The 27,057-nt window shown below is 66.1% G+C and overlaps 1 protein-coding gene across 1 annotated transcript; it reads left to right on the forward strand.

Moving 5' to 3' along the window:
* Positions 1 to 5,870: 5,870 nt before the first annotated feature.
* On the forward strand, positions 5,871 to 26,838 carry LOC309890658 (voltage-dependent P/Q-type calcium channel subunit alpha-1A-like; the record flags this gene model as incomplete). The annotated part of the gene is given in 34 exon segments (XM_082785080.1): positions 5,871 to 6,169; positions 9,611 to 9,716; positions 9,944 to 10,083; positions 12,062 to 12,153; positions 12,246 to 12,398; positions 13,343 to 13,530; positions 14,947 to 15,010; positions 15,013 to 15,061; positions 15,139 to 15,254; positions 15,344 to 15,400; positions 15,516 to 15,602; positions 16,542 to 16,568; positions 16,571 to 16,750; positions 16,861 to 16,973; positions 17,590 to 17,702; positions 17,827 to 17,929; positions 17,931 to 17,959; positions 18,061 to 18,133; positions 18,264 to 18,381; positions 18,461 to 18,528; positions 18,633 to 18,739; positions 19,357 to 20,091; positions 20,421 to 20,662; positions 20,665 to 20,805; positions 20,904 to 21,045; positions 21,133 to 21,262; positions 21,862 to 21,921; positions 22,025 to 22,131; positions 23,464 to 23,563; positions 23,645 to 23,805; positions 24,680 to 24,820; positions 25,332 to 25,533; positions 26,558 to 26,722; positions 26,769 to 26,838. Coding segments are annotated over 34 exon segments (4,678 nt in total), but the record flags the coding sequence as incomplete, so codon positions are not given.
* Positions 26,839 to 27,057: the final 219 nt, after the last annotated feature.

The raw sequence follows: 27,057 nt of genomic DNA on the forward strand, positions 1-27,057 counted from the left end.
GTCCCCCCCCGGCCCCCCCCAGCCCCACACCAGCTGGCGGCACCGCATGAGGTCCGGCTGCCGGGGGCACGCCGCCAGCCCCAATCCCAACCCTGCCCCACAGCGTGTGGGCCGAGACCCCCCCCGGACCCCCCCCCACGACCCCCAGCCCTCCCCTGGGGGCAGCTGGGGGCTGGGGGGGGAGGTTTGGGTTTTTTTTTTTAGGGGGGTCCCCAAGTTTTGGGGGGGTGTTGGGGGCTGGCACGGGGCCGCGGCTGCTCCGGCGGGCGGCCAGGAGGGTGCTGGGGGGGGGGCGGGAGGGGAAATGTGGGGCTGGGGGTTGTAGGGCTGGGAAATATTTGGGGCAGGGGTGTGTGGGGCTGGGGACACACATTTAGGGCCATGCACACGTATGTGGGGCTGTGCACACGCATGTAGGGCGATGCACGCACATTTAGGGCCATGCACGCCTATTTAGGGCCGTGCACGCTCATATGGGACCATGCACACGCATGTGGGGCCACGCACACACATATAGGGCCATGCACACACATATAGGGCCATGCACACACATTTAGGGCCGTGCATGCACATTTAGGGCCGTGCACACACATTTGGTGCCATGCACACTCATATGGGGCCGTGCACTCCTGTTTGGGGCCATGCACACCTATTTAGGGCCATGCACACTCATATGGGGCCATGCACACACCCATGGGGCCATGCACACACATTTGGGGCCGTGCACACCCTTGTGGGGCCGTGCACACTCATATGGGGCCATGCACACCTATTTAGGGCCATGCACACTCTTTTGGGTCGTGCACACCTATATGGGGCTGTGCACACATTTGGGGCCATGCACACCCATTTAGGGCCATGCACACTCATATGGGGCTGTGCACACTCATATGGGACTGTGCACACCCATGGGGCCATGCACACATATTTGGGGCCATGCACAAGTGTTTGGGACCACGCACACTCATATGGGGCCGTGCACACATTTGGGGCCATGCACACCCATTTAGGGCCATGCACAATCATATGGGGCCGTGCACACCCTTGTGGGGCCGTGCACACTCATATGGGGCCATGCACACACATTTGGGGCCATGCACAAGTGTTTGGGACCACGCACACTCATATGGGGCCGTGCACACATTTGGGGCCATGTACACCTATTTAGGGCTATGCACGCACATTTAGGCTCATATGGGGCCATGTACACGCATATGGGGCCATGCATGCACATTTGGGGCCGTGCACACCCATGGGGCCACGCACACACATATGGGGCTGTGCACACTCATATGGGGCCATGCACACCTATTTAGGGCCATGCACACCTATTTAGGGCCATGCACAATCATATGGGGCCGTGCACATCCTTGTGGGGCCAAGCACACTCATATGGGGCCATGCACTCCTGTTTGGGGCCATGCACACCTATTTAGGGCCATGCACACTCATATGGGGCCACACACACTCATATAGGGCCATGCACACATATTTGGGGCCATGCACACATATTTGGGGCCATGCACACATATTTGGGGCCATGCACACCCATTTAGGGCCGTGCACACCCACGGGGCCGTGCTGCCTCGTGCCAGCCCCCATGCACCCCCCTACCACCGGGTGTTTTGGGGTCCCCAGTGCTGGGAGGGGGCACCCGACCCCCCCCCTGTTCCCCCCCCTAATGGGGACACCCCCCCCTTGTCCCCCCCATCCCCACTGCAGCTCGGCCGCATCCCGCAGCGCCCGGGGCTTTTCTGGGGCAAAAAAGCGCGGAATTGGTAAAAGCGGCGCGGGGGGGGCCCGGCTGCCCCCAGCCCCGCGGCGGCCGCGGGACAAAAGGGTCCGGACAAAGGGGCTGACGTCAGGGGGGGGCAGGGGGGGGCTGCCACCCGCTTATGGGGTCGCGGGGGGGCTGCGGGGCTGCCACCGGCACGGCTCCTACCAGGGCCCCTGTCCCCAAACGCCCCCGTTCCCAAATTCCGGCCCCAAATCCTGCACCCCAAAACCCCCCAATTTCAAATTCCCCAGCCCCAAATCCCCCCGACCCCAAATCCCCCGACCCCAAATTCCCCGACCCCAAATCCCAGCCCCAAATCCTGCACCCCAAAACCCCCTGACCCCAAATCCCCAGCCCCAAATTCCCCAACCCCAAATCCCTCCCGACCCCAAATCCCAGCCCCAAATCCCCCCAATTCCAAATTCCCCAGCCCCAAATCCTGTCCCAAAATCCCCTGTCCCCAAATTCTGCACCCCAAATCCCCCCGACCACAAATTCCCCCATCCCCAAATTCCCCAACCCCAAATCCTGCCCCTCAGATCCCCCCAATTCCCAAATTCCCCTTCCCTAAATTCCCCGACCCCAAATCCTGCACCCCAAAACATTCCCAGCCCCAAATCCCGGCCCCAAATCCCCCCAATTCCAAAATTCCCCGTCCCCAAATCCCCCCGTCCCCAAATTCTGCACCCCAAATCCCCCAACCCCAAATCCCCTTGATCCCAAATCCCAGCTGGGAACGTTTTGGGGACGTTTGGGGGACATTTAGGGGACGCTTTGGGGCTGTTTCGGGGACATTTGGAGGATATTTTGGGGGGACGTTTTGGGACGTTTGGGGGCACATTTTTGGGGCACATTTAGGGGGACATTTTGGGGCTGTTTTGGGGACATTTTGGGGTCATTTTTGGGCACAATTTTGGGGACATTTTGGGGCTGTTTCAGGGACATTTGGGGGTCATTTGGGGGCACCATTTTGGGGACATTTTTGGGCACCGTTTTGGGGACATTTTGGGGCCGTTTTGGTTCATTTTGGGGCCGTTTCGGGCCGGGAACCCTGGGAGCTGTGCGTGTGCCCGGTCGTGCCCAGCCTCGCACGCTCTTGTGCACACCCTCGCCCCCCCCCCCCGTGGCACACGGGGCCGTGCACACTTGTGCCCGTCGTGCCCCGGGCGCCCTTGCACGCTCACCCCGTGGCTTTGCACACCCGGGGGGGGCCCTTGCACGCCCCCTGCCCCTGCTCGTGCACCCCCCGCACCCCCCGCACCCTTGCACACTCACCCCGTGCATTTGCACCACTGCCCCCATGTGCACGAGGCCCCTTGCACACTTACACCATTTACACCATTTACACCATTTACACCATTTACACCATCCTCCTGCCCCCCCCCCCCATTTACACGTGGCCCTGCACCCCCCTTGCACCATTTACACCAGGGTTTTGCACACCCCTGCCCCCCCGCCCCCATTTGCACGTGGCCCCTTGCACACTTGCACCATTTACACCATTTTCCTGCCCCCCCCCCCCCCCCGTTTACACCCCTGCCCCTGCCCCCCCTGCCTGGATCCGTGCCTCGGGACCCCCCGGCCCTCCCTGGACCCCCCAGACCCCTTGGACCCCCCGGACCCCCTGGAACCCCCCCCCGGACCCCCCCAGACCCCCCATGGACCCCCCCAAACCCCTCGGACCCCCCACGGACGCCCTGGAACCCCCCTGGGACCCCCCAGACCCCCCGGACCCCCCAGACCCCCTGCAACCCCCCCCGGACCCCCCCAGACCCCCCCCGGGACCCCCCCGGACCCCCACAGACCCCTTGAACCCCCCCAGACCCCCCATGGACCCCCTCAGACCCCTCAGACCCCCTGCCCCCCCCCATCCCCCCTGAACGCCCCCCCCATCCCCCCCCATCCCCCCCACCCCTGGGGTCCCGATCCCGGCCGTGCCCCCCCGGCTGGCAGCGAATCGGTGCGGAATCGGTAAAATCGGTGAATGGGTGAATCAGACCTTCCTCCCCACCCCCCCCCCCCCTCGCCTTCCTCCTCCTCCTCCTCCTCCCCCTCCCCTCCCCCTCCCCTCCCCCCCCCCCCCACCCCCCCCTCCCTCCCCAGCTTATTTTAGCCGTAACCCCGCGAGGAGGAGGAGGAGGAGGAGGAGGAGGAGGAGGAGGAGGAAGAGCAGGGAGCGCAGCCCCCATCCTCATCCTCATCATCCCCATCCTCATCCTCACCTTCATCCCCCCCTTCACCCCCAATGGGGGGGTGGCGGCCGAGCCCCCCGACCCCCAATTTGCTCCACCCGGCCCCCCGCCGGGCTTGGCTGCGCCCCACGCCGAGATGATGATGCGGGGCTGAGGCCGAAGGCTCCGCCACCAGTCCCACCAGTAGCACCAGTAGCACCAGTAGCAGCGCTGGGCGCAGCGGCGGACGGGGCCAGCGGCGGAGCGGCACCGGTGGCCACCAGCGGCTGCAACTGGGAGAGAACTGGGCCGGCACTGGGAGAGAACTGGGCCGGCACTGGGAGAGAACTGGGCCAGCACTGGGAGGAACTGGGCCAGCACTGGGTGGAACTGGGCCAGCACTGGGAGGAACTGGGCCAGCACTGGACCAGCACCGGGCAGAACTGGGCAGCACCGCACCGGCACCGGCAGCACCGCACCAGTAACAGACCAGTACGGACCAGTAACGGACCGCTACGGGACCAGTAGCCGACCACTACGGGACCAGTAGCCGACCAGTAGCGCACCAGTACGGACCAGTACGGACCAGTACCGGCCGCAGCGATGCCGGCGTGAGAGCGGCCGGAGCCCCCGGAGAGCCGGGGGGGGGCTTGGAACCCAGAGAAAATTTTTCGGGGGGGGGTCGCCCCCCTTTTGGGCCGTTTCCACGCGTTTTTGGGGGCCGCTTTCTATTTTTGGGGGGTTTCTATTTCCGGGGGGGGGGGCGCGATTTCTATTTTTGGGGGGGAGGGGGGGGGCGCGATTTCTATTTTTGGGGCTTTTTTGCCGTGTCTGATTTTTTGCTTTTTTTTTTTTTTTCCTGCAGGGGGGGGGGGGGAGACACGACCCCAATTCCCTTTCCCTATCGCGGGGGGGGGGTGGGGGGGGTCCCAATTTTTTTTTAATTTTAATTTTTTAAATTTTTAATTTTTTTTTTTTTTTTGCTGCCCCCGGGCTTTTTTTTTTTTTTTTTTTTTTTTTATATTTTGGGGCGGGCGCCGCGGGGGGGGGGGGGGGGCCGCGCTGCGCCGCTGCGCCGAACCCGCTGAGCCCAGCAGATTTTCGGCCCCCCCCCCTCGCTTTCCCCCCCCCAACCCCCTTAGGGGGCTGCCCCCCCCCTCCTCACCCCCCCACCCCTTCCTCACCCCCCCCCTCCTTTCTCCAGCCTCTCCCCCCCCCCCAAAAGCCCCCCCTCTATTTTTTTAGGAGGGGGGACACGCACTCGGCCCCCCCCCCCACCCAGGGGGGCTCCTCTATTTTTATTTTGGGGGGGGACCGAGGGGGTTGCTGCCCCCCCCCTCCACCTCCCGCTGCATTGGGGGCATCCCCCCCCCCTCAATACCTCCTCTTACCCCCCCCACCCCCCCTTTTTTTTCCCAGGGGGGTGCCCCCCCCACCTCCCCCTTTTTTTTAATTTTTTAATTTTTTATTATTTATTATTTTTATTATTTATTATTTTTTATTTTTTATTATTTTTTATTATTTATTATTATTTTTATTTTTTATTATTTTTTATTTTAATTTTTATTTTTTATTTTTAATTTTTTAATTATTTTTTTAATTTTATTTTTATTTTTATTATTTTCTATTATTTTTTATTTCTTTTTTTTTCCCGGGGGGGGCCTCCCATCTCCCCTCCCTCACCGAGGAGCGGACGAGGGTGTGTGTGTGGGGGGGGGGGGCGCACGAGGATGCCCCCCGCACCCACCACCACCACCACCCCCCCCTCCACCCCCACCCCCACCACCACCCCCTAACGCTCCCCCCCTCCCCAACAGGGGCATCCCATGGGATGTGAGGCCCCCCCCACAACACCGTGACCCCCCCCCCCCCCAAAAAAAACCCAAAAAACCCCCCCCACACCCCAAAATTTTCCCTCCTCCATGGCTCGCTTCGGCGACGAAGCTCCCGCTCGCTATGGGGCGGGCGGCCCCCCCGGCCCCAATACGGCTGCTGGGGGGGGTCGGGGTGCCGGGGGGGTCCGTCAGGGTGGCGGTGGGCCCCCCCCCGCCCCGGGGGGGCACCGTTTGTACAAGCAGTCGATGGCTCAGCGCGCCCGCACCATGGCCCTCTACAACCCCATCCCCGTGCGCCAGAACTGCCTGACCGTCAACCGCTCGCTCTTCCTCTTCAGCGAGGACAACGTGGTGAGGAAATACGCCAAAAAGATCACCGAATGGCCATATCCTTTCGGGACCCCCCCCCCGAGACCCCCCCCCGTCTTGAGACCCCCCCCCCTACTCTTGAGACCCCCCCCCCAATGGGTATGGGATCCCCTCTCCTGGGTTTGGGACCCCCTCCCCGCTTCGGGACGCCGTCGCGGTTTTGGGGGTTTTCGGCCCCCTCCGAGGTCTGTCTCGGTTTTGAGGCGTTTTTTGGGGGGTGGATGTGAGGGGGAAGGGGGGGGGGTTTGGGGGTCGTTGTTGTCGTTTTGGGGTCTCTGTTCTTGGCCTGGGGTCCCCGTGCTTGGCTTGGGGTCTCTGTTTCCACTCCTGGGGTCTCCGTCCCTCTCCTGGGGTTCCCAGCCTGGTCCTGGGGTCCCCGTCCCCATTCTGGGGTCCCTGTCCCTCTCCTGGGGTCTCCAACCCTCTCCTGGGGTCCGTCCCCATTCCGGGGTCTCCACCCCTCTCCTGGGGTCCCCATCCCCATCCTGGAGTCCCCGTCCCTGTCCTGGGGTCCCCAGCCTGGTCCTGGGGTCTCCAACCCTCTCCTGGGGTCCCTGTCCCCATTCCGGGGTCCCCATCCCCTTTTTGGGGTCCCTGTCCTGGGGTCCCCAGCCTGGTCCTGGGGTCCCCATCCCTCTCCTGGGGTCCCCGTCCCCATTCTGGGGTCCCTGTCCCACTCCTGGGGTCCCCATCCCCATTCTGAGGTCCCCATCCCTGTTCCTGTCCCCTTGACCCTATTCCAGGTCCCCATCCCCAAAATGGGGTCCCTGGCCCCATGCACCACGTCCCCAGCCTGCTCCTGGGGCCCCAACCCAGTTCTGGGGTCCCCATCCCTCTTCTGGGGTCCCCGTCCCCGTCCTGGGGTCCCCAGCCTGCTCCTGGGGTCCCCATCCCCATCTTGGGGTCCCCGTCCCCATTCCGGGTCCTCGTCCCCATTCCCATCCCCTTGACCCTGTTCCAGTTCCCCATCCCCCAAATGGGGTCCCCGTCCCCCCGCCCTGCACCACGTCCCTGTCCCTAAAGCAGGGTCCCCGTCCCCAACCCCGTGCCACATCCCCCTTCCCTTCCCTTCCCCTTGACCTGTTTTGGGTCCCCGTCCCCCAAAATGGGGTACCTGTCCCCAAAACGGGGTCCCCAGCCCCATTCCCATCCCCTTGGCCTGCTCTGAGTCCCCATCCCTAAAATGGGATCTCGTCCCCAAAACGGGGTCCTCGTCCCCCTGCCCTGCACCAGGTCCCCGTCCCCATTTTGGGGTCCCCGTCCCCATTTTGGGGTCCCCATCCCCCTGCCCTGCACCAGGTCCCAGTCCCCATTTTGGGGTCCCCCCCTGCCCTGCACCTTGTCCCCATCCCTGTCCTGGGGTCCCCATCCCTGTCCTGGGGGTCCCCATCCCCATTTTGGGGTCCCCATCCCCATTTTGGGGTCCCCATTCCCATTTTGGGGTCCCTGTCCCCATTTCGGGGTCCCATCCCCATTTTGGGGTCCCTGCCCCCCTCCCCCTGCCCTGCACCATGTCCCCATCCCCACCCTGGGTCCCGTCCCCATTTTGGGGTCCCCGTCCCCCTGCCCCCCCCCCCCGTGCTCCCCCCACCCCTGCACTGCGCCAGGCCCCGGCCCCATCCCCCTGACCCACATTGGGGCCCCCCCGCCCCCCCCCCCGTGGCCATGCCCTGTCCCTGCCTGGCCCCGGATCCACGCGTTTTTTTTTTGGGGGGGGGGGGGGGCATGCCAGAGCGAGCAGGGGGGGTCCCTCGTCCCTTTATCCCGGTACCCCCCCAAAAAATGAGTTTGGGGTCTCCGCTGCCGGCCCCTCACCGGGACCCCCTCCCCCAAACCCCCCTTTGGGTGGGGAGCGGGTCCCCAAAGGGGGGGTCCCCACCGGGTGCTGGTGGCCGCGGTGGTCTTGGGGGGGGGGGGGGCGGAATTTGGGGGGTTTGGGGATTTGGGGGGGGGGGTCCCGGTGGGGTTTTTTTTTTTTGGGGTGCCGGCGAGGTTTTTGGGCAGCCGGTGCCGACTGGGCATGTGCGCGCTGCGGCCACGGGGCTGCGGCCGCCGCTGCGCCGAAAAACCGGGGGGCAACCGGGGGGGACACGGACACGGACACGGGGGGGGGGTCGTGGTGATGTGGGGGGGGGGTCCTCCACGTGGAGGCGAAGCCGCCGGCACCGCCGCGTGCTCGCAGCGTGGTTGGGGGGGGGTCCCAAAACCCCCCCCAAACCGCGGCGCTCGGGCAGCGTGCCCGGCGTCCCTGCCGGCTGCCGCAGCGGGACGAGCGTGGCCATGGAGGGGGGGGGGGGGGTCTGGGAAAAGGGGGGGGGCCCACCTCCACCCTGAGACCCCCCCACACACCCCAAAAAGAGCCGGGACCCCCCCACCTCCCCAAGCATGCCGGGGGGGGGGAGGGTTCGGTGTCGCAGCGGGTCGCGGGCGGGCGCTGGCACCGTGACGGGGCTGGCGGCGAGGCGGGGGATGCAGGGAGGGGAGTGGGGGGGGACACAGGAGGGGTTGTGGGGGGGGGGTGCACCTCACCCCCGCACCCCCCACACCCCCCCACTGCCGCCCACTCCCCCTCCGGAGGGTCCCATCCTGCGGGTGCGGGGCTGGGGGGCTGCGGTGCCGGGGAGCGGTGCCAGGGGCTGAGCCGTGCCGGTTGCCGGGGCCGTGCCAGAGCCTGGTGCTGGTTCCCAGTGCCGTGCCAGGACCCGGTACTGGTTTGTGGGGCCGTGCCAGGACCCGGTACTGGTTTGTGGGGCCGTGCCAGGACCCGGTACTGGTTTGTGGGGCCGTGCCAGGACCCGGGGCCGGTTCTCGGGGCCGTGCCAGGCCCCGGGGCCGTGCCGGGCGGCCCAAACGCGGCGATGCGCCGGGATGGAGGAGGCGGCACCGCGGAGGGTCCCCGTCCCTCACCCCAATCCCTCACCCCAATCCCTCACCCCAATCCCTCATCCCAGTCCCAATCCCTCATCCCAGTCCCTTTTCCCAGTCCCAGTCCCTTTTCCCAGTCCCGGTGCCGGGGGGGGCTCCCCACGGTGCCCGCACGTGGCTGCCGCAGTTCTGGCGCTGGCGGCGTCCCCGTGCCCGGGGCGCAGCGAGAACCCACAACCCCCCCCCCCCAGTACCCCAATACCCCCCTCCCGCTGCTGGAACCCCCCCCTCTCGCTCCGTGTCATCTCCGGGTGCCCCCCCCGTGCCCCCCTCCCCTCTTTTTCCCCCCCCCCCATGTGCCCCGTGTCTCGCCCCGGTCCCGCTGCGCCCGCGGCGCTTTGATCGCGGCTCCCTCCGGGGCCACCGGGTCGGGCCTTTGATGGGGACATCAAGGAGCCGCCGGGCTCCCGCGGCCCCCCCCGCCTCCTCCACCGCCTCCTCCTCCTTTTCCAGCCTCAGTTTCCCCCCCCCCCCCCATGGACCCCCCCCCATGGACCCCCCCCCCAAAGGGTTTTTTCCTTGACCGGGCGCACTCCTTTTGAGTACATGATTTTAGCCACCATCATCGCCAACTGCATCGTCCTGGCGCTGGAGCAGCACCTGCCCGACGAGGACAAGACCCCCATGTCGGAGCGGCTGGTGAGCCCCCCCCCCCCAAAAAAATAAAAATCCCATCCCCCCACACCCCCCCGTGCCCCCCCCAGTGCCGCCCGCGTCCCACTTTCCTCCGTGCCGGGGAATCTGGGCCAGGCGGGGAGCGGCGGCCGCCCCCGCTTTGGGGACGGGGGATTTGGGGACGGCAGCGCCCCTACCCCCCCCACAGCCCCGGGGGGGGTGTCCTGACGCGTGTGCCCCCCCCTCCCCAGGACGACACGGAGCCCTACTTCATCGGCATCTTCTGCTTCGAGGCGGGGATCAAGATCATCGCGCTGGGCTTCGCCTTCCACAAAGGCTCCTACCTGCGCAACGGCTGGAACGTGATGGACTTCGTGGTCGTCCTCACCGGGTGAGCCCCCTCCCCAAATCCTGCCCCCCCCGGACCCCCTCACACCCCCTCACACCCCCTCAGACCCCCTCGGACCCCCTCGGACCCCCTCAGACCCCTCCAAACCCCCCTGGCCCCCCCAGCACCGGGTGCCGCGGTCGGAGCTTGGCGCAGGACCCGGTGACGCCGGTGCCACCGCGTCCCTCGCACGCTCCCACGTGCCCCCCCCCCCCCCGTTGGTAATTGCCCCCCTGGGGTTGTTTCTGCGCTTCCCGGTTCCGTGGTTGGGCCCTGGGGGTGCCCCGAAGCCCCCCGGGGCTGCCGCCCGCTGGGGGTTGCGGTGGGGAAACTGAGGCAGGGAGAGCCGGGGGGGCGGCTGCTGCCTTAGGGCTCGGGGTGTCCGGTGGTTCAGGGGCACCCCGGGGTGCTGCGGGGGTGCTGCGTGCTGCTGGGGGCACCCTGAGCACCCTGTGCCCCCTGCACCCTGCACCCCTTGCTCCTTGCACCCCCCGCACCCTCTGCACCCCCCCTGCACCCTGCACCTTGCACCCTGCGCCCCCTGCCCCTTGTACCCCCTGCCCCCCCCTACACCCTGCACCTTCACCCCCTGCACCTTGCACCGTGCACCCCCTGCACCCTGAACACCCCCTGCACACCCCCTGCACCCTGCACCTTGCACCCCCTGCACCTTGCACCCTGCACCCCCTGCACCCCCTGCGTCTCCCCCTGCACCCCCTGCACCTTCACCCCTTGCACCTTGCACCCCCTGCACCCTGAGCACCCTGAGCACCCTCTGCCCCCTGCCCCTTGTACCCCCTGCACCCCCTGCGCCCCCTGCACCCCCTGCACCTTGCACCCTGCACCCCCTGCACCCCCTGCACCTTGCACCCTGCACCCCCTGCACCCCCTGCACCCTGAGCACCCTGAGCACCCTGAGCACCCTCTGCCCCCTGCCCCTTGTACCCCCTGCGCCCCCTGTCCCCTGCCCCTTGCACCTTGCCCCCCCTGCACCCTCTGCATCTCCCCCTGCACCCCCTGCACCCCCCCGAACCTTGCACCCCCTGCACCCCCTGCCCCCCCCTGCATCTCCCCCTGCCCCCCCTGCACCTCACATCTTGCCCCCTGCCCCCCCCCCCGCCCCCTCTGCCCCCCCCCCGCCCCTCCCCACCCCCATCAATGAACCGCGGCCGTCGCCGGGGCAACGGCCATGAATGGAGGGGGGGGGGCAGGGGGGGGGGGCACGGCGCCATCAATGGGCTCGGCCGGTTGCCATGGCGACGGGCGGGAGGGGCCCCTCCCCCCACCCCTCCCCCCGCCCCTCCCCCCGCCTCTCCCCCCTCGGGCCGCAGATGGGGGTGGGGAGGGGTCGGATACCGGGACCCCCCCCCCGGGACCCCCCCTGGACCCTGGCACCCTGGGGACCCCCCCTCCGGCGTCGTGGGGATGTGGGCGCAGGGTGGGGGCTGGGGGACCCCCGGGGGGGACAGGGGGACCCCAAATTTGGGGTACAGGAACCCCAGGATGGGGGCTTGGGGACCCCAAATTTGGGGTATGGGGACCCCAGGGTTGGGGTGTGGGGACCCCAGGGTGGGGGCACAGGGACCCCAAATTTGGGGCACAGGGACCCCAGGGTGGGGGCATGGAGACCCCAAGGATAGGGGAACAGGGACCCCAAATTTGGGGTACAGGGACCCCAGGGTTGGGTCATGAAGACCCCCAGGGTTGGGGACCCCAAGTTTGGGGCACAGAGACCCCAAATTTGGGACACAGAGACCCCAGGAGGGGGGGGGCGCAAAGCGTGGGGGGGGGGCTGCAGGGACCCCTGGGCCTTTTTTGGGGCTGGGGGCTTTCCCGGGGGGTCCCTCATCCACCGAGAGCCGCGGGGGCTTTGGGGGGGTTCCCGGGGTGGCTCCCGGTGGCTTTTTGTAGCTGCCCCCACCCCGGCTCTATTCTCTGACCCCCTCCCCAATTTGTGTGTGTCCCCCCCCCCCCCCCCCAGCATCCTGGCCACGGTGGGCTCCCAGTTCGACCTGCGGACGCTGCGGGCCGTGCGCGTGCTGCGCCCCCTCAAGCTGGTCTCGGGGATCCCAAGTGAGTTTGGGGAGGGGGTCCCCTGGAGTGGGGGGGGGGGTCTCCTGGAGGTGGGGGGGGGGTCCCGCGGCCGCTCACCCGCCCTGGCGCAGGTTTACAAGTCGTCCTCAAGTCCATCATGAAGGCGATGATCCCGCTGCTGCAGATCGGGCTCCTGCTCTTCTTCGCCATCCTCATCTTCGCCATCATCGGGCTGGAGTTCTACATGGGCAAATTCCACACCACCTGCTTCGACCTGGTCACCGGTACGGACCCCCCCCCCTGCGAGACCCCCCCCTGCGAGACCCCCCCGGGACCTCCTTGGTGTCACCGTGCCTCAGTTTCCCCTCCCAGCCCCCTGCAAAGGGCTCGGATCCCCCCCCTCAGTCCATGTCCCACCACCCCCAGTGCCTCAGTTTCCCCCCAGCCCCCTGCAAAGGGCTCAGTTCCCCCCCCAGGACCCCCCCCCAGCACACACCGTGCCCCCCCAAGCCCCCTGCAAAGGGCTCAGCCCCCCCTGGGACCCCCCCCGTGCCTCAGTTTCCCCCCCAGCCCCCTGCAAAGGGCTCAGCACCCCCCCATGGGTCCCCCCCCCGTGCCTCAGTTTCTCCCCCAGCCCCCTGCAGAGGGCTCAGTGCCCCCCCCAGGACCCCCCCCAACACCTCCTGTGCCTCAGTTTCCCCCCAGCCCCCTACAGGGTCCCCCCCACTCCCCATAGGACCGGGACCAGGACCGAGCCTGGGTCCGGATCCTTCCCCCCCCCATCCCCCTGTGTCCCCCCCATGTCCCCGCCATGTCCCCCATGCCCCCCCCATGATGTCAACCACCTCATCACCCCCCCGTTAATTAATTAATGAGCCAGCAGCTCATTCCAACCCCTGCAGGGTCCCCCCCCCTCCCCATGACAGGGCTGGGATTGGGACCGGGACCAAGCCTGGGTCCGGATCCTTCCCCCCCCCATGTCCCCATGTCCCCCCCATGTCCTCCCGTGACCCCCCCATGTCCCCCATGCCCCCCCCCATGATGCAAACCCCCTCATCACCCCCCCATTAATTAATTAACGACCCAGCCGCTCCCTCCACCCCCATCCATCAGCGCCATCTCCGTTCGGGGACCCCTCAGTGCGCGCGTGCGGTGCGTTCGGGTGGGGGGTCCCCGACCCCTTTCTATATGTGCCCCCCCCCCCAAAAAAAAAAAAAAACAAAAAAAGACGAGATCAAGGTGGAGGTGCCGTGCGGGACGGACGAGCCGGCGCGGCTGTGCCCCAACGGGACGCGCTGCAAGAAGTACTGGGAGGGCCCCAACTACGGCATCACGCAGTTCGACAACATCCTCTTCGCCGTGCTCACCGTCTTCCAGTGCATCACCATGGAAGGGTGGACCGACCTCCTCTACTATGTGAGACCCCCCCCACACCCGGCAACGGGACCCCCACCGCCGGGACCCCCTGCATGGGGTCTCTGGTCCCTATGGGGTCCCACAGGGGGGCTCTGGTCTCTATGGGGTCGCATGGGGCGGGTCTGGTTGTTATGGGGTGCCCCTGGGGGTCTCTGGTCCATATGGGGTCCTTCAGAGCTTCCCCTGGCCCCCGGTGTACCCAGGGTCTCTCCAGTCCCCATGGGGTGCCCCTGGGGTCTCTGGTCCCCATGGGGTTTCATGGGGGGGTCTGGTCCCTATGGGGTGCCCCTGGGGTCTCTGGTTCCTATGGGTTCTCACAGGGGGGCTCTGGTCCCTATGGGGTCCCACGGGGGGGGGTCTGGTCTCTATAGGGTCCCACAAGGGGGCTCTGGTCTCTATGGGGTCCCACAGGGGGGCTCTGGCTCCCATGGGGGGTCTCTGGTCCCTATGGGGTCTCATGGGGGGGTCTGGTTGTTATGGGGTGCCCCTGGGGTCTCTGGTTCCTATGGGGTCTCATAGGGGGGCTCTGGTTCCTATAGGGTCCCATGGGGGGGCTCTGGTCTCTATGGGGTCTCACAGGGGGGCTCTGGTCCCTATGGGGTCTCATAGGGGGTCTCTGGTCCCTACAGGGTCGCATGGGGCGGGTCTGGTCTCTATGGGGTCCCACAGGGGGGCTCTGGTCCCTATGGGGTTTCGTGGGGTGGTCTGGTTGTTATGGGGTGCCCTGGGGGTCTCCAGTCTCTATGGGGTCCCATGGGGGGGCTCTGGTCGTTATGGGGTCCTCCAGGGGGGCTCCAGTTGTTATGGGGTGCCCCTGGGGTCTCTGGTCCCTATGGGGTCTCATGAGGCGGGTCTGGTTGTTATGGGGTGCCCTGGGGGTCTCCAGTCTCTATGGGGTCCCATTGGGGGTCTCTGGTCCCTATGGGGTCCCCCAGGGGGTCTTCAGTCTCTATGGGAATCCACGGGGGGTCTCTGGTCATTATGGGGTGCCCCAGGGGTCTCAGGTCGCCATAGGGCCCCCCAGTGTCTCTCTGGTCCCTGTGGGATTCCCCTGGGGGTCTCCAATCCTTATGGGGTCCCCAGGGGTCTCCGGTCCCTATGGGGTCCCCCAGGGCTCTCCAGTCCCCCCAGGGTCCCACTGGGGGTCTCTGGTCCCAATGGGGTCCCCCAGGGTCCCTGATCCCTATGGGGACCCCCAGGGGGTCTCCAGTCCCTATGGGATTCCCCTGGGGGGGTCCCTATGGGGTCCCCAGGCTCTCTCCGGGACCCCCGGGGGTCTCCGGTCCCCAAATTCCCCCCCCGGGCTCCCGGTGGCCGTGACCCGGGGCATGCATGGGACCGGAGCAGAAAGAGAGAGGGGGGCACCCCCATCCTTGACACCCCCTCCCCAAATTTTTTTCCTCCCCCCCCCCCCAGAGCAACGACGCCTCAGGGAACACTTGGAACTGGCTGTACTTCATCCCCCTCATCATCATCGGCTCCTTTTTATGCTCAACCTCGTGCTGGGGTGCTGTCCGGGTGAGTTGGGGGGGTGTGGGGGTTTATTATTTTTTTAGGGGGGGGTCCCTGTGTGTGTGCCCCCCCCTGAGACCCCCGTTATCCCCATAGGGAGTTCGCCAAGGAGCGGGAGCGGGTGGAGAATCGCCGCGCCTTCCTCAAGCTGCGGCGCCAGCAGCAGATCGAGCGCGAGCTCAACGGCTACATGGAGTGGATCTCCAAAGCGGGTGAGCCCCGAGACCCCCCCCCAAAAAAAAAAAAAAAAAAATCCCCCCCCCCCCCACCCAAGACACCCCCCCTGAGCCCCCTCTCTCAGAAGAAGTCATCCTGGCGGAGGACGAGACCGAGGGCGACCCCCGGCACCCCTTTGATGGTAAGCGGCTTACCCCACCGTGGGGGGTTAATTTTAATTTTTTTTTTTTGGGGGGGTCCCTGAGGCCCCCCCCACACCTCACGGCTCTCTCTTTCCCCCCCCCCCACTGTGGGAGCTCTGCGGAGGGCGGCCAAGAAGGGCCGGAGCGAGCTGCTGAGCCCCGAGGATGCTGAGGAGCAGCTGGCAGACATCGCCTCCGTGGGTGGGTGGGCTTGGGGGGGGGTCGTGGGGGGGGGGCACAAAGGGGTGGGGGGGGTGCATGGGGTGGGGGTTGCTGGGGTGGGGGGGGGTGCGTGGAGTGGCCCCATAAAGGGCCACTTTATGCCCCATAAAGGGTTGGGGGGTGCATGGGGTGGGGGGGCAAAAAAGGGCTGGGGGGGGCACGCATGGGGCTGGGGGGGCACACACAGGGTTGGGGGGGCACAAACAGATGGGGGGGGGGAAACATGGAGCTTGGGGGGGCACAAAGAGCTGGGGGGGGACAAAGATCTGGGGGGCACAGACGGAGCTGGGACACACAGATGGGGCTGGGGGGGCATAAAGGGCTGGGGGGGGCACAAAGAGTTGGGGGTGCACAGACGGGCTGGGGGGGCACAGATGGAGCTGGGGGGCACACACAGGGTTGGGGGGGCACATATGGGGCTGGGGGTGCGCAGACGGAGCTGGGGACACACAGATGGGGCTGGGGGTGCACAAAGGGGGCTGGGGGCACACAGACGGGGCTGGGGGGGTACCCATGGGGCTGGGGGGGCATAAAGGGCTGGGGGGGGGCACAAAGAGTTGGAGGTGCTCACATGGGGCTGGGGGTACACAGACTGGGGCTGGGGGTGCACACAGATCTGGGGGGGGGCACAAAGGGCTGGGGATGCTCCCATGGGTCTGGGGGCGCACACACAGCTGGGGGGGGCATAAAGGGCTGGGGGGGGGCACAAAGAGTTGGGGGTGCTCATACGGGGCTGGGGGTGCACAGACGGGGCTGGGGGGTGCACAGAGATCTGGGGATGCTCACACAGGTCTGGAGGCGCACAAGACGGGTCCGGTGGGCGCACCAACATTTCGGGGGGGGGGGGGTACCCAACACCCTATACACCCCCCCTTTTTTTTTTTTTTTTTTTTTTTTTTTTTTTCCCCCCCCCCGCAGGCTCCCCCTTCGCCCGCGCCAGCCTCAAAGTGCCAAGCTGGAGAACGCGACGTTCTTCCACAAGCGGGAGCGCCGGATGCGCTTCCACATCCGCCGCGTGGTGAAAACTCAGGCCTTCTACTGGACCGTGCTGGGGCTGGTGGCGCTCAACACGCTCTGCGTCGCCATCGTCCACTACGACCAGCCCGAGTGGCTCTCCGATTTCCTCTGTGAGTACCCCAAAAATCCATCCCCTGAGCCGCCCCCCCCCGCCCGCCACCCCGAGCAGTCCCGGGGCACGGCCCCCCCACCCCGGCTCTCGCTGTCGCCCCCTCCGCAGACTATGCAGAATTCATTTTCTTGGGACTCTTTATGTCCGAAATGTTTATAAAAATGTACGGGCTGGGGACGCGGCCTTACTTCCACTCCTCCTTCAACTGCTTCGACTGCGCCGTGAGTCGGCGGGGCGGGGGGGATTGGGGTGGGGTGGGGGTGGGGATTGGGATTGGGATGGAGGATGAGGATGGGATGGGGGTGGGATGGGATTGGGATTGGGGTGGGGTTGGGGTGGGGATGGGGTGGGGATGGGGTGGGGATGGGATGGGGGTGGGGATAGGATTGGGATTGGGATTGGATTGGATTGGGATTGGGATTGGGATTGGGGATGGGGATGGATAGGGATGGGATGGGATGGGGATTGGGATTGGGATGGGGATGGGAATGGGATTGGAATGGGGATGGGATGGGGATGGGAATGGGAATGGGGATGGGGAATGGGGATGGGGATGGGATGGGAATTGGATGGGAATGGGATGGGATGGGATGGAATGGGATGGGGATGGGATTGGGATTGGGATTGGGATGGGGATGGGATGGAGACATGATGAAGACACGATGGGGACACAGCGGGGACTTGATGGGACGCAGTGGGAACTCAGTGGGGATGCGACGGGGATGTGGATGGGGCCACAATGGGGCCACGACGGGGACACGATGGGGCCATGACGGGGCCACGATGGGGCCACGATAGGGCCACGATGGGGACACGGTGCCCCCCCTCCACCCCCAGGTTATCATCGGAAGCATCTTCGAGGTGATCTGGGCAGTTGTGAAGCCGGGGACATCCTTCGGGATCAGCGTGCTGCGAGCTCTCAGGTTACTGCGCATCTTCAAGGTCACCAAGTGAGTGCCTGGCGGGGGGGGGGGGGCCGGGCGCCGCCTGTCCGTCTGTCCGTCCGTGTCCGTGTGTCCGTCTGTCCGTGGCCGTCTGCCCCCCCCCTCCCCCCAGCCCATCTCTGCCCCGCAGGTACTGGGCTTCCCTGCGGAACCTGGTGGTCTCCCTCCTCAACTCCATGAAGTCCATCATCAGCCTCCTCTTCCTCCTCTTCCTCTTCATCGTCGTCTTCGCCCCTTTTGGGGATGCAGCTCTTCGGGGGACAGTGAGCAACTCCCGGCCCCCCAGCCCCCACCCATACCCCGTAACAAAGCGGGGGGGCCCCCCCAAATGAATCCCCCCCCCTCCCCAATTTCCCCTTTCCAGGTTCAATTTTGACGACGGGACCCCTCCCACCAACTTCGACACTTTCCCAGCAGCAATAATGACGGTGTTTCAGGTAACCCCCCCCCCCCCCCAAAAAAAACAAAACAAAAACAAAAACACACACACCCTGACCCCCCCCCGGGGTGGTTCTTGGGGTGGGTGTGGGGGGTCCCCAAACCCGTCTCCCGTCGCCCCCTCCCCAGATCCTGACGGGCGAGGACTGGAACGCGGTGATGTACGACGGGATCAAATCTCAGGGCGGCGTCAAGGGGGGGATGGTTTTCTCCGTCTACTTCATCGTCCTCACCCTCTTCGGCAACTGTATCCTTGGGGAGGGGGCGTGGGGGGGGGGGATTGTGCCCGTCCCGGGGGGCGCTTTTGCCTTGACCCCCCTCCCCAGACACCCTCCTCAACGTCTTCTTGGCCATCGCGGTGGACAACCTGGCCAACGCGCAGGAGCTCACCAAGGTGAGGAGGGGGGGGTCCTGGGGGTCCCGGGGGGGGGGCAGAGCCCACCGCCCACCCCCCCCCGGCCTCGGGATGGGGCTGGACGCGTGGGGGGGGTCTTTCAGGACGAGCAGGAGGAGGAGGAGGCCGCCAACCAGAAGCTGGCGCTGCAGAAGGCCAAGGAGGTGGCCGAAGTCAGCCCGCTCTCCGCAGCCAACATGTCCATCGCCGTGTAAGCGCCCGGCCCCTCCTGCTCCGCGCTAACTATGTCCCTACTACACCCTAACTCCGTCCCTGCTCCATCCCTTCTCCACCCTAAATCCATCCCTAACTCCATCCCTAACTCCATCCCTACTCCACCCTAACTCGATCCCTAACTCCATCCCTACTCCATCTCTACTCCATCCCTGCTCCACCCTAACTCCATCCCTACTCCACCCTAACCCCATCCTAAGCACCCTAAATCCATCCCTGCTCCATCCTAGCTCCATCCTTAACTCCATCCCTGCTCCATCCTAACTCTGTCCCTACTCCACCCTAACTCTGTCCCTACTCCACCCTAACTCCATCCCTACTCCACCCTAACTCAATCCCTAACTCCATCCCTACTCCATCCCTAACTCCATCCCTAACTCCATCCCTAACTCCATCCCTACTCCATCCCTTCTCCATCCCTACTCCACCCCTAACTCCATCCCCTCCCCATCCCACCCCCATCCCCTCTCCCTCCCACCCCCACCCCTCTCCCTCCCACCCCCACCCCTCTCCCCTCACCCCTACCCCTCTCCCCTTCCCCTCCCCACCCCGTTCTCCCCTCCCCTCACCCCGCTCTCACCCCGGTGCCCGCAGGAAGGAGCAGCAGCGGAACCAGAAGTCCTCCAAGTCGGTGTGGGAGCAGCGGACGAGCGAGCTGCGCAAGCAGAACCTGCTGGCGAGCCGCGAGGCGCTCTACAGCGAGCTGGACCCCGAGGAGCGCTGGAAGGTCCCCTACGCCCGCCACCTCCGCCCCGACATCAAGACCCACCTGGACCGCCCGCTGGTGGTGGACCCCCAGGAGAACCGCAACAACAACACCAACAAGACGCGCCCCGGAGAGCCGCCGGCACCCCCCGAACCCCGCTTCGGATTCGGAGCCCCCCGCCCCGACGAACCGCGCCGGCACCCGCGTTACCCCGACCCCGGCGGTCCCCGCGCCCCGGAGCCCCCCGAAAACCGGCGGCCCCGCAGCGTCAGCCGCGAGCCGGAGCGGGAGGGCAGCCAGGAGCGAGGCTACGGCGGCGAGGCCGAGCGCTCCAAGGCGCCCGAGCGGCGGCACCGCGGGTGCGAGGGTCGCGCCGGCTCGCCCCAGCCCGACCGCGAGCACCGGCGGCACCGCGCGCACCGCAGGGCGGCCGAGGAGGGCGAGGAGGGCGGGCGGCCAGAGAGGAGACCCCGGCACCGGGACGGTGGCCGAGGGGCTCGGGGCGAAGGCGACGGCGAGCACGGGGACGGCGAGCGGAGGCGGCGGCACCGGCACCCCGCCGCGGGGCCCTACGAGGGCGAGGGCAAGCGGGACGAGAAGGAGCGGCGGCACCGGCGGCGGCGGTGAGCGCGCCGAGAGCATCCCCCGGGGCTGGGGGGTTTGGGAAATGTCCCCAAATGTCCCCCCCTGGGGCACACGGGGGCGGTGACCCCGCGCTGAGCCCCCCATCTTTGGTTCATAGGGAGAACCACGGGGCTGGGGGTTTGGGAAACGTCCCCAAATGTCCCCCCCTGGGGCACACGGGGGTGGTGACCCCGCGCTGAGCCCCCCCCGTCATTACTTCGTAGGGAGAACCACGGGGCTGGGGGTTTGGGAAACGTCCCCAAATGACCCCCCCTGGGGCACACGGGGGCGGTGACCCCGCGCTGAGCCCCCCATCTTTGGCTCATAGGGAGAACCACGGTCCCGGCGCCCCCCCCGCGCCCACCCTGTCCACCACGCGCCCCATCCAGCAGGACCCCGGGCGCCTGGAGCCCCCCGTGGCCGAGGACATCGACAACATGAAGAACAACAAGCTGGCCACCACCGAGCCCCCCATCCCGGTGGGCAACCACACCGAGTGCCCCCCCGGCTTCCCCCCGACCACCCGCCGAGGGGGGCCGCTCCCCACCGCCGGCAACCCACCGCCGCCGCCGCCCCCCCCCCTGAGACCACCCTCATCGTCACCAACCCCGGCGCCCCCAACAACCCGGCCAAGGCGCTCAGGAGGCCGGAGCACACGGCCGTGGACATCCCCCCGGGACCCCCGCCGCCCCCCAGCAGCGCTTTGGTCCAAGGTAAGGACCCCCCCCACCACCACCCCACACTCAAATTTGGGGCTTTAAAAGGATGGGGGGGGGGGTAGCATGACGCTGCCGTCCCCCCCCCCCCGCAGTGAACAGGAACGCCAACCCCGAGCCGCTGCCCAGGAAGGAGGAAGAGGAGAAGAAGGAGGAGGAAGGCGAGGGGCAGGAGGAGAACGGCCCCAAGCCCATGGTGCCCTACAGCTCCATGTTCATCCTCTCCACCACCAACCCGTGCGTGATGGGATGGGGAAAAGGGGTGGGTGGGGGTCTCGTTGAGCCCCCCCCCAACATCATTTTTGGACCCCCACCCCCTTCAAGGTTTCGCCGGCTGTGCCACTACATCGTCAACCTGCGGTACTTCGAGATGTGCATCCTCATGGTCATCGCCATGAGCAGCATCGCCCTGGCCGCCGAGGACCCCGTGCAGCCCAACGCCCCCCGCAACAACGTGAGGAGACCCCCCCTGGGACCCTGAGTCCCATTTCGGGACCCTGAGTCCCCCTGCCCAGGACCCTGAGACCCCCCCGGAATCCTGAGCCTCCCTTCGGGACCCTGAGACCCCCCCCGGGACACTGAGACCCCCCCCGGGATCCTGAGACTCCCCCCAGGACCCTGAGCCCCCCCCCCCAAGACCCTGAGACCCCCCCCAGGACCCTGAGCCCCCCTTCAGGACCCTGAGCCCCCTCCCGGGACCCTGAGCCCCCCTTCAGGACCCTGAGCCCCCCCCTGGGACCCTGAGACCCCCCCCCGGGACCCTGAGCCCCCCCTGGGACCCTGAATTGGGGGAGTGAAGGGGGGGTGACTGGGGGGGTGCTGGGGTGCAGGGGGGGCTCCGGGGGGGGTCCCGAAGCCCTGGGTTTTTGGGGGGGGGGTCTCAGTGTGCTGGGGGGGGGTCCTGGGGTTCTGTGGGGGGGGTGGGCAAAGCCCTGGGGTGCTGTGAGGGGGGTGACTTGGGGGGGGTGACTTGGGGTGGGGGTGAGTGTGGGGGGGTGAGTGTGGGGGGGGTGAATGGGGGGGGTCTCCCATTTATCCCCCCCCCCAACCCAGGTCCTGCGCTACTTCGACTACGTCTTCACGGGGGTCTTCACCTTCGAGATGGTGATCAAGGTGGGCGCGGGGATGCGGGGGGGGGGTGAGGGAGGCGGGGGGGGGGCTCCCCCCAACCCCGGTGCCCCCCCCCCTCACCTCACCCCCTGTTTCCCCCCCCCAGATGGTGGATTTGGGGCTGGTGCTTCACCAAGGTGCCTATTTCCGCGACCTGTGGAACATCCTCGACTTCATCGTGGTCAGCGGGGCGCTGGTGGCCTTCGCCTTCACGTGAGTCCCAGTGCCCCCCAGTGCCTCCCAGTGCCCCCCCCAGTGCCTCCCAGTGCCTCCCAGTGCCCCCCCAGTGCCGTGCAGTGTCTCCCAGCTGGGCTGTCGTTGCTGCGCTCCTGTCGCTTTGACGTCCGTCCTCGACCGCTGCCGCCGCGCTGTCTCGTCCCGTCACTGCCCGGGGTCCCCAAATCCCCCCCCACACACACTGAGTAAAGGGCGAGTAGTGTCTGAGTAAAGGGTGGGCGTCCCCGCGTAAAGAGTGGGAGTCCTCAGAGTAAAGGGGGAGCAGCCTTTGGGTGAAGGGTGAGCAGCCTCTGCGTAAAGGGTGAATGTCCCTGAGGAAAGAGTGAGTATCCGCAGAGTAAAAGGTGAGCATCCCCTGAGGAAAGGGTGAGCGGCCTCTGAGGAAAGGGTGAGCATCCCCTGAGTAGCAGGTGAAGAGCCTTTGAGTAAAGGGTGAGCAGCCTTTGAGTGAAGGGCGAGCAGCCTCAGAGTAAAGGGTGAGCAGCCGTTGAGTAAAGAGTGAACATCCCCCTGAGTAAAGAGTGAGCATCCTCTGTGTAAAGGGTGAGCATCCCCTGAGTAAAGAGTGAGCATTCTCTGAGTAAAAGGTGAGCAGCCGATAAGTGAAGAGGTAGCATCCCCTGAGTAAAGGGTGAGCATCCTCTGTGTAAAGGGTGAGCATCCTCTGAGTAAAGAGTGAGCATCCCCTGAGTAAGGAGTGAGCATCTTCTGAGTAAAGAGTGAGCATCCTCTGAGTAAAAGGTGAGCAGCCTCTGCGTAAAGAGTGAGCATCCCCTGAGTAAAGGGCGAGCATCCTCTGAGTAAAGGGTGAGCAGCCTCAGAGTAAAGGCCGAGCATCCTCTGAGTGCTGGACCCCCAGGTTTTGGAGCCCCCCCCGAGCGGAGGGCGAGGTGCCCGGGGTCCGGGGGTGTCCGGGGGGGGTGTCCGGGGGGGGGCCGCGCTCTCACCGTGCCTTGTCTCTCCCCCCGCTGCCACCGGCCGCAGGAGCAGCTCACGGTAAATCCTCCTGATTTCTGCCCCCCCCCCCCCCAAAATGTCCTCGTGCTCTCCTCGTGCTCACGGTCGCGCCTCGCTCCCCCCGTGCCCCCCCCTTTTTTATTTTTTATGTCCCCCCCCCCAATATCTCTCCGCATCCCCCCCCCAAAAATCAAGGACCCTCAGCAGGGGGGGACGGGGCCACCACATCACACACATGGCGAAGGGGGGGGGGGGGGCGCGGGGAGACCCCTTTTGGGGGGTACCCCTCGCCCCCCCCCCCCCGAGACTCCACATCCCCACGTACCCCCCCCCGTGTCCCCCCCCCCCCAGGGGCAGCAGCAAGGGGAAGGACATCAACACCATCAAATCCCTGCGCGTCCTGCGCGTGCTGCGGCCCCTCAAGACCATCAAGAGGCTGCCCAAGCTCAAGGTGCATTTTTGGGGGGGGTGGGTGGGCACCCCCCGAGTCTGGGGGGGTCACAAATGACACCCAGACCCCCCCCCCCCCCAGGCTGTTTTTGACTGCGTGGTGAACTCGCTGAAGAACGTGCTGAACATCCTCATCGTCTACATGCTCTTCATGTTCATCTTCGCCGTGGTGGCCGTGCAGCTCTTCAAGGGCAAGTTCTTCTACTGCACCGACGAGTCCAAGGAGTTCGAGAAGGACTGCAGGTAATGCCCCCCCCCAAAAAAAAAAAAAAAAAATTAAAAAAAATATATATATATACCCCCAAAAACCTCCTCGGAACACCCACTTGTACCTCCCGGTGCACTGCCTGCATGCCCAGGGGGGGCGGCTGGTGTATGGGGACTGCAGGTACCCGAGCCCCCCCCCCCCCAAAAAATAAAATAAAATAAAATAAAATAAAATAAAATAAAATAAAATAAAATAAAAAATTAAAAAAATAAAAAAAAATATAAAAATAAAAAAATAAAAAAATAAAAATACACCCCCCCAAAGCTCCCCGCGACACCCACTTGTACCTCCCGGCTCAATGCCTGCACACCCAGGGGGGGTGGCTGGTGTATGGGGACTGCAGGTATGGGCCCCCCCCCAAAAAAAAAAAAAAAAAAAAATTAAAAAAAAAATAAATAAAAACACCCCCCCAAACCTCCCCGTGACACCCACTTGTACCTCCCGGCTCAATGCCTGCACACCCAGGGCCCCCCCCCAAAATCCACCCTGGACCCCACCCAGACCCCTTCTGGACCCCCCCCCCCAGATACCTCCTGGACTCCCCCCAGACAACTCCTGGACCCCCCCCATACCCTCCCAGACCCCTCCCGGAACCACCCCAGACCCCCTCCCTGGATTCCCCCCAGACCCCCAAAGACCCCCCCTGACCCCCCCAGACCCCCCCCAGACCCCCAAAGACCCCCCTAGACCCCTCCTGGACCCCCCCAGACCCCCCAAGACCCCCCAAGACCCCCAAAGATCCCCACCGGACCTCCCCTGGACCCCTCCCATACCCCTCCCAGACCCCTCCCAGACCCCCCCGGACCCCCTCCTTCCCCCCTCCATCTCACCACCTTGCCCCCCCCCCAGGGGGGAGTACCTGGTGTACGAGAAGGACAACGAGGTGAAGGCGCAGAAGCGGGAGTGGAAGAAATACGACTTCCACTACGACAACGTGCTCTGGGCCCTGCTCACCCTCTTCACCGTCTCCACCGGCGAGGGCTGGCCCCAGTAAGGACCCCCCCCCATTTATGTGTGTGTGTGTGCCTGGGGGGGGGGTAAAAGGGCTTGGGACCCCCCCAAAACCCTCCCCAGTGCATCCCCAGACCCCCCAAAACCCCCCAAGACCCCCCCCCAGGGTCTGGCCGCAGTAAGGACCCCCCCCCAATTTGCATGTGTGTCTGTGTCTGGGGGGGGGTAAAGAGGCTCGGGACCCCCCCCAAAACCCTCCCCGGTGCATCCCCAGACCCCCCAAAACCCCCCGAGACCCTCCCCAGGGTCTGGCCACAGGAAGGACCCCCCCCCATTTTGCGTGCGTGTGTGTCTGGGGGGGGGTAAAGAGACTCGGGACCCCCCCAAAACCCTCCCCGGTGCATCCCCAGACCCCCCAAAACCCCCCGAGACCCTCCCCAGGGTCTGGCCGCAGTAAGGACCCCCCTCCATTTTGCGTGCGTGTGTGTCTGGGGGGGTGGTAAAGAGACTCGGGACCCCCCCAAAACCCTTCCCCGGTGCCCCCCCCCAGGGTCCTGAAGCACTCGGTGGACGCCACCTACGAGAACCAGGGCCCCAGCCCCGGGTACCGCATGGAGATGTCCATCTTCTACGTCGTCTACTTCGTCGTCTTCCCCTTCTTCTTCGTCAACATCTTCGTCGCCCTCATCATCATCACCTTCCAGGAGCAGGGGGACAAGATGATGGAGGAGTACAGCCTGGAGAAGAACGAGGTGCCCCCCCCCACACAGCCCACCCTAACCCCCCCCCCCTCTGGGACACCCCCACCCCACCCCACCACCCTGTGCACCCCAAGGGGTCAGACCTGGTGTCCCCCAGCACGTCCCCACCCCCCAAAAAATCCCCCTGCACCCCAGGGTTCATCCCAGCATCCCCCAGCACGTCCCCCCCCCCCTCCGGGACCCCTCCCCATATCCCAGGGGGTTATCCATAGGGGGGGACCTTGTGGCACCCAGCATCCCCCTATGAGGCCCCCCCCTTATCCCAGGGGTCCACCCCAGCCCCCCCAACCACATCCCCCTCTGGGAACCCCCATATCCTGGGGGTCCGGACCCAGTGTCCCCCACCACACCCCCCCCGGCACCCCCCCCACACCCTGGGGGGTCCATACCCACATCCCCCAGCGCATCCCCCTCTGGGAATCCCCATACCCTGGGGGTCCAGACCTGGTGTCCCGCTCTGGGACCCCCCCCATATCCCAGGGATCCACCCCAGCACCCCCAACCACATCCTCCCCCCGGGACCCCCCCAGCCCCAGGGTCTGTGCCTGGCATCCCCCTCTGGGACCCCCCCCATATCCCAGGGATTCACCCCAGCACCCCCAACCACATCCCCCTCTGGGAACCCCCATACCCTGAGGGTCCATCCCAGTGTCCCCCCCCTGGACCCCCCCCTCACCCTGGGGGTCCACCCCAGCCCCCCCAACCACATCCCCCCTCTGGGACCCCCCATACCCTGGGCATCCATCCCAGCATCCCCCCCCCCCTTGGACCCCTTCCCCCCCCCCTCCCTCCCCCTGGGGGTCCATCCTGGCATCCCCAACCACATGCCCCCTCTGGGAACCCCCATATCCTGGGGGTCCGGACCCAGTGTCCCCCACCACACCCCCCCCTGGGACCCCCCCCCCCACCCTGGGGGGTCCATACCCAGCACCCCCAACCACATCCCCTCTCTGGACCCCCTCTCCCTCCCCCTGGGGGTCCGTGTGCCCCCCCCCCACGTGCCGCCGTCCCGCAGCGCGCCTGCATCGACTTCGCCATCAGCGCCAAGCCGCTGACGCGCCACATGCCCCAGAACCGGCAGAGCTTCCAGTACCGCATGTGGCAGTTCGTGGTGTCCCCCCCCTTCGAGTACACCATCATGGCCATGATCGCCCTCAACACCATCGTGCTGATGATGAAGGTGGGACGCGGACCCCCCCCCTAAGTTTTTCTGGCCCCCCCTCTAGGGTCTGGCTTCGTCCCCTCAGTCCCCCTGCGCCCTCGCCGTGCGCCTCGCTCCTCGCGGGGTGCTCTGGGGTTTGGCCGCCTCCTGCGCCACCCGTCCCTGTCCCCAGCCCTGTCCCCTGTCCCTTGGACCCATCCCTGTCCCCTGTCCCCTGGACTCGTTCCTGTCCCCTGTCCCCATCCCTGTCCCTGTCCCTTTGGACCCATTCCTGTCCCTTTTCCCTGTCCCCTGTCCCCATCCCTGTCCCCTGTCCCTTGGACCCATCCCTGTCCCCTGGACCCATTCCTGTC

The sequence above is a fragment of the Aythya marila genome (genome assembly GCF_965140915.1).
Source record: "Aythya marila genome assembly, contig: HAP1_HAP1_SCAFFOLD_896, whole genome shotgun sequence".
Lineage (NCBI taxonomy): Eukaryota > Metazoa > Chordata > Aves > Anseriformes > Anatidae > Aythya > Aythya marila.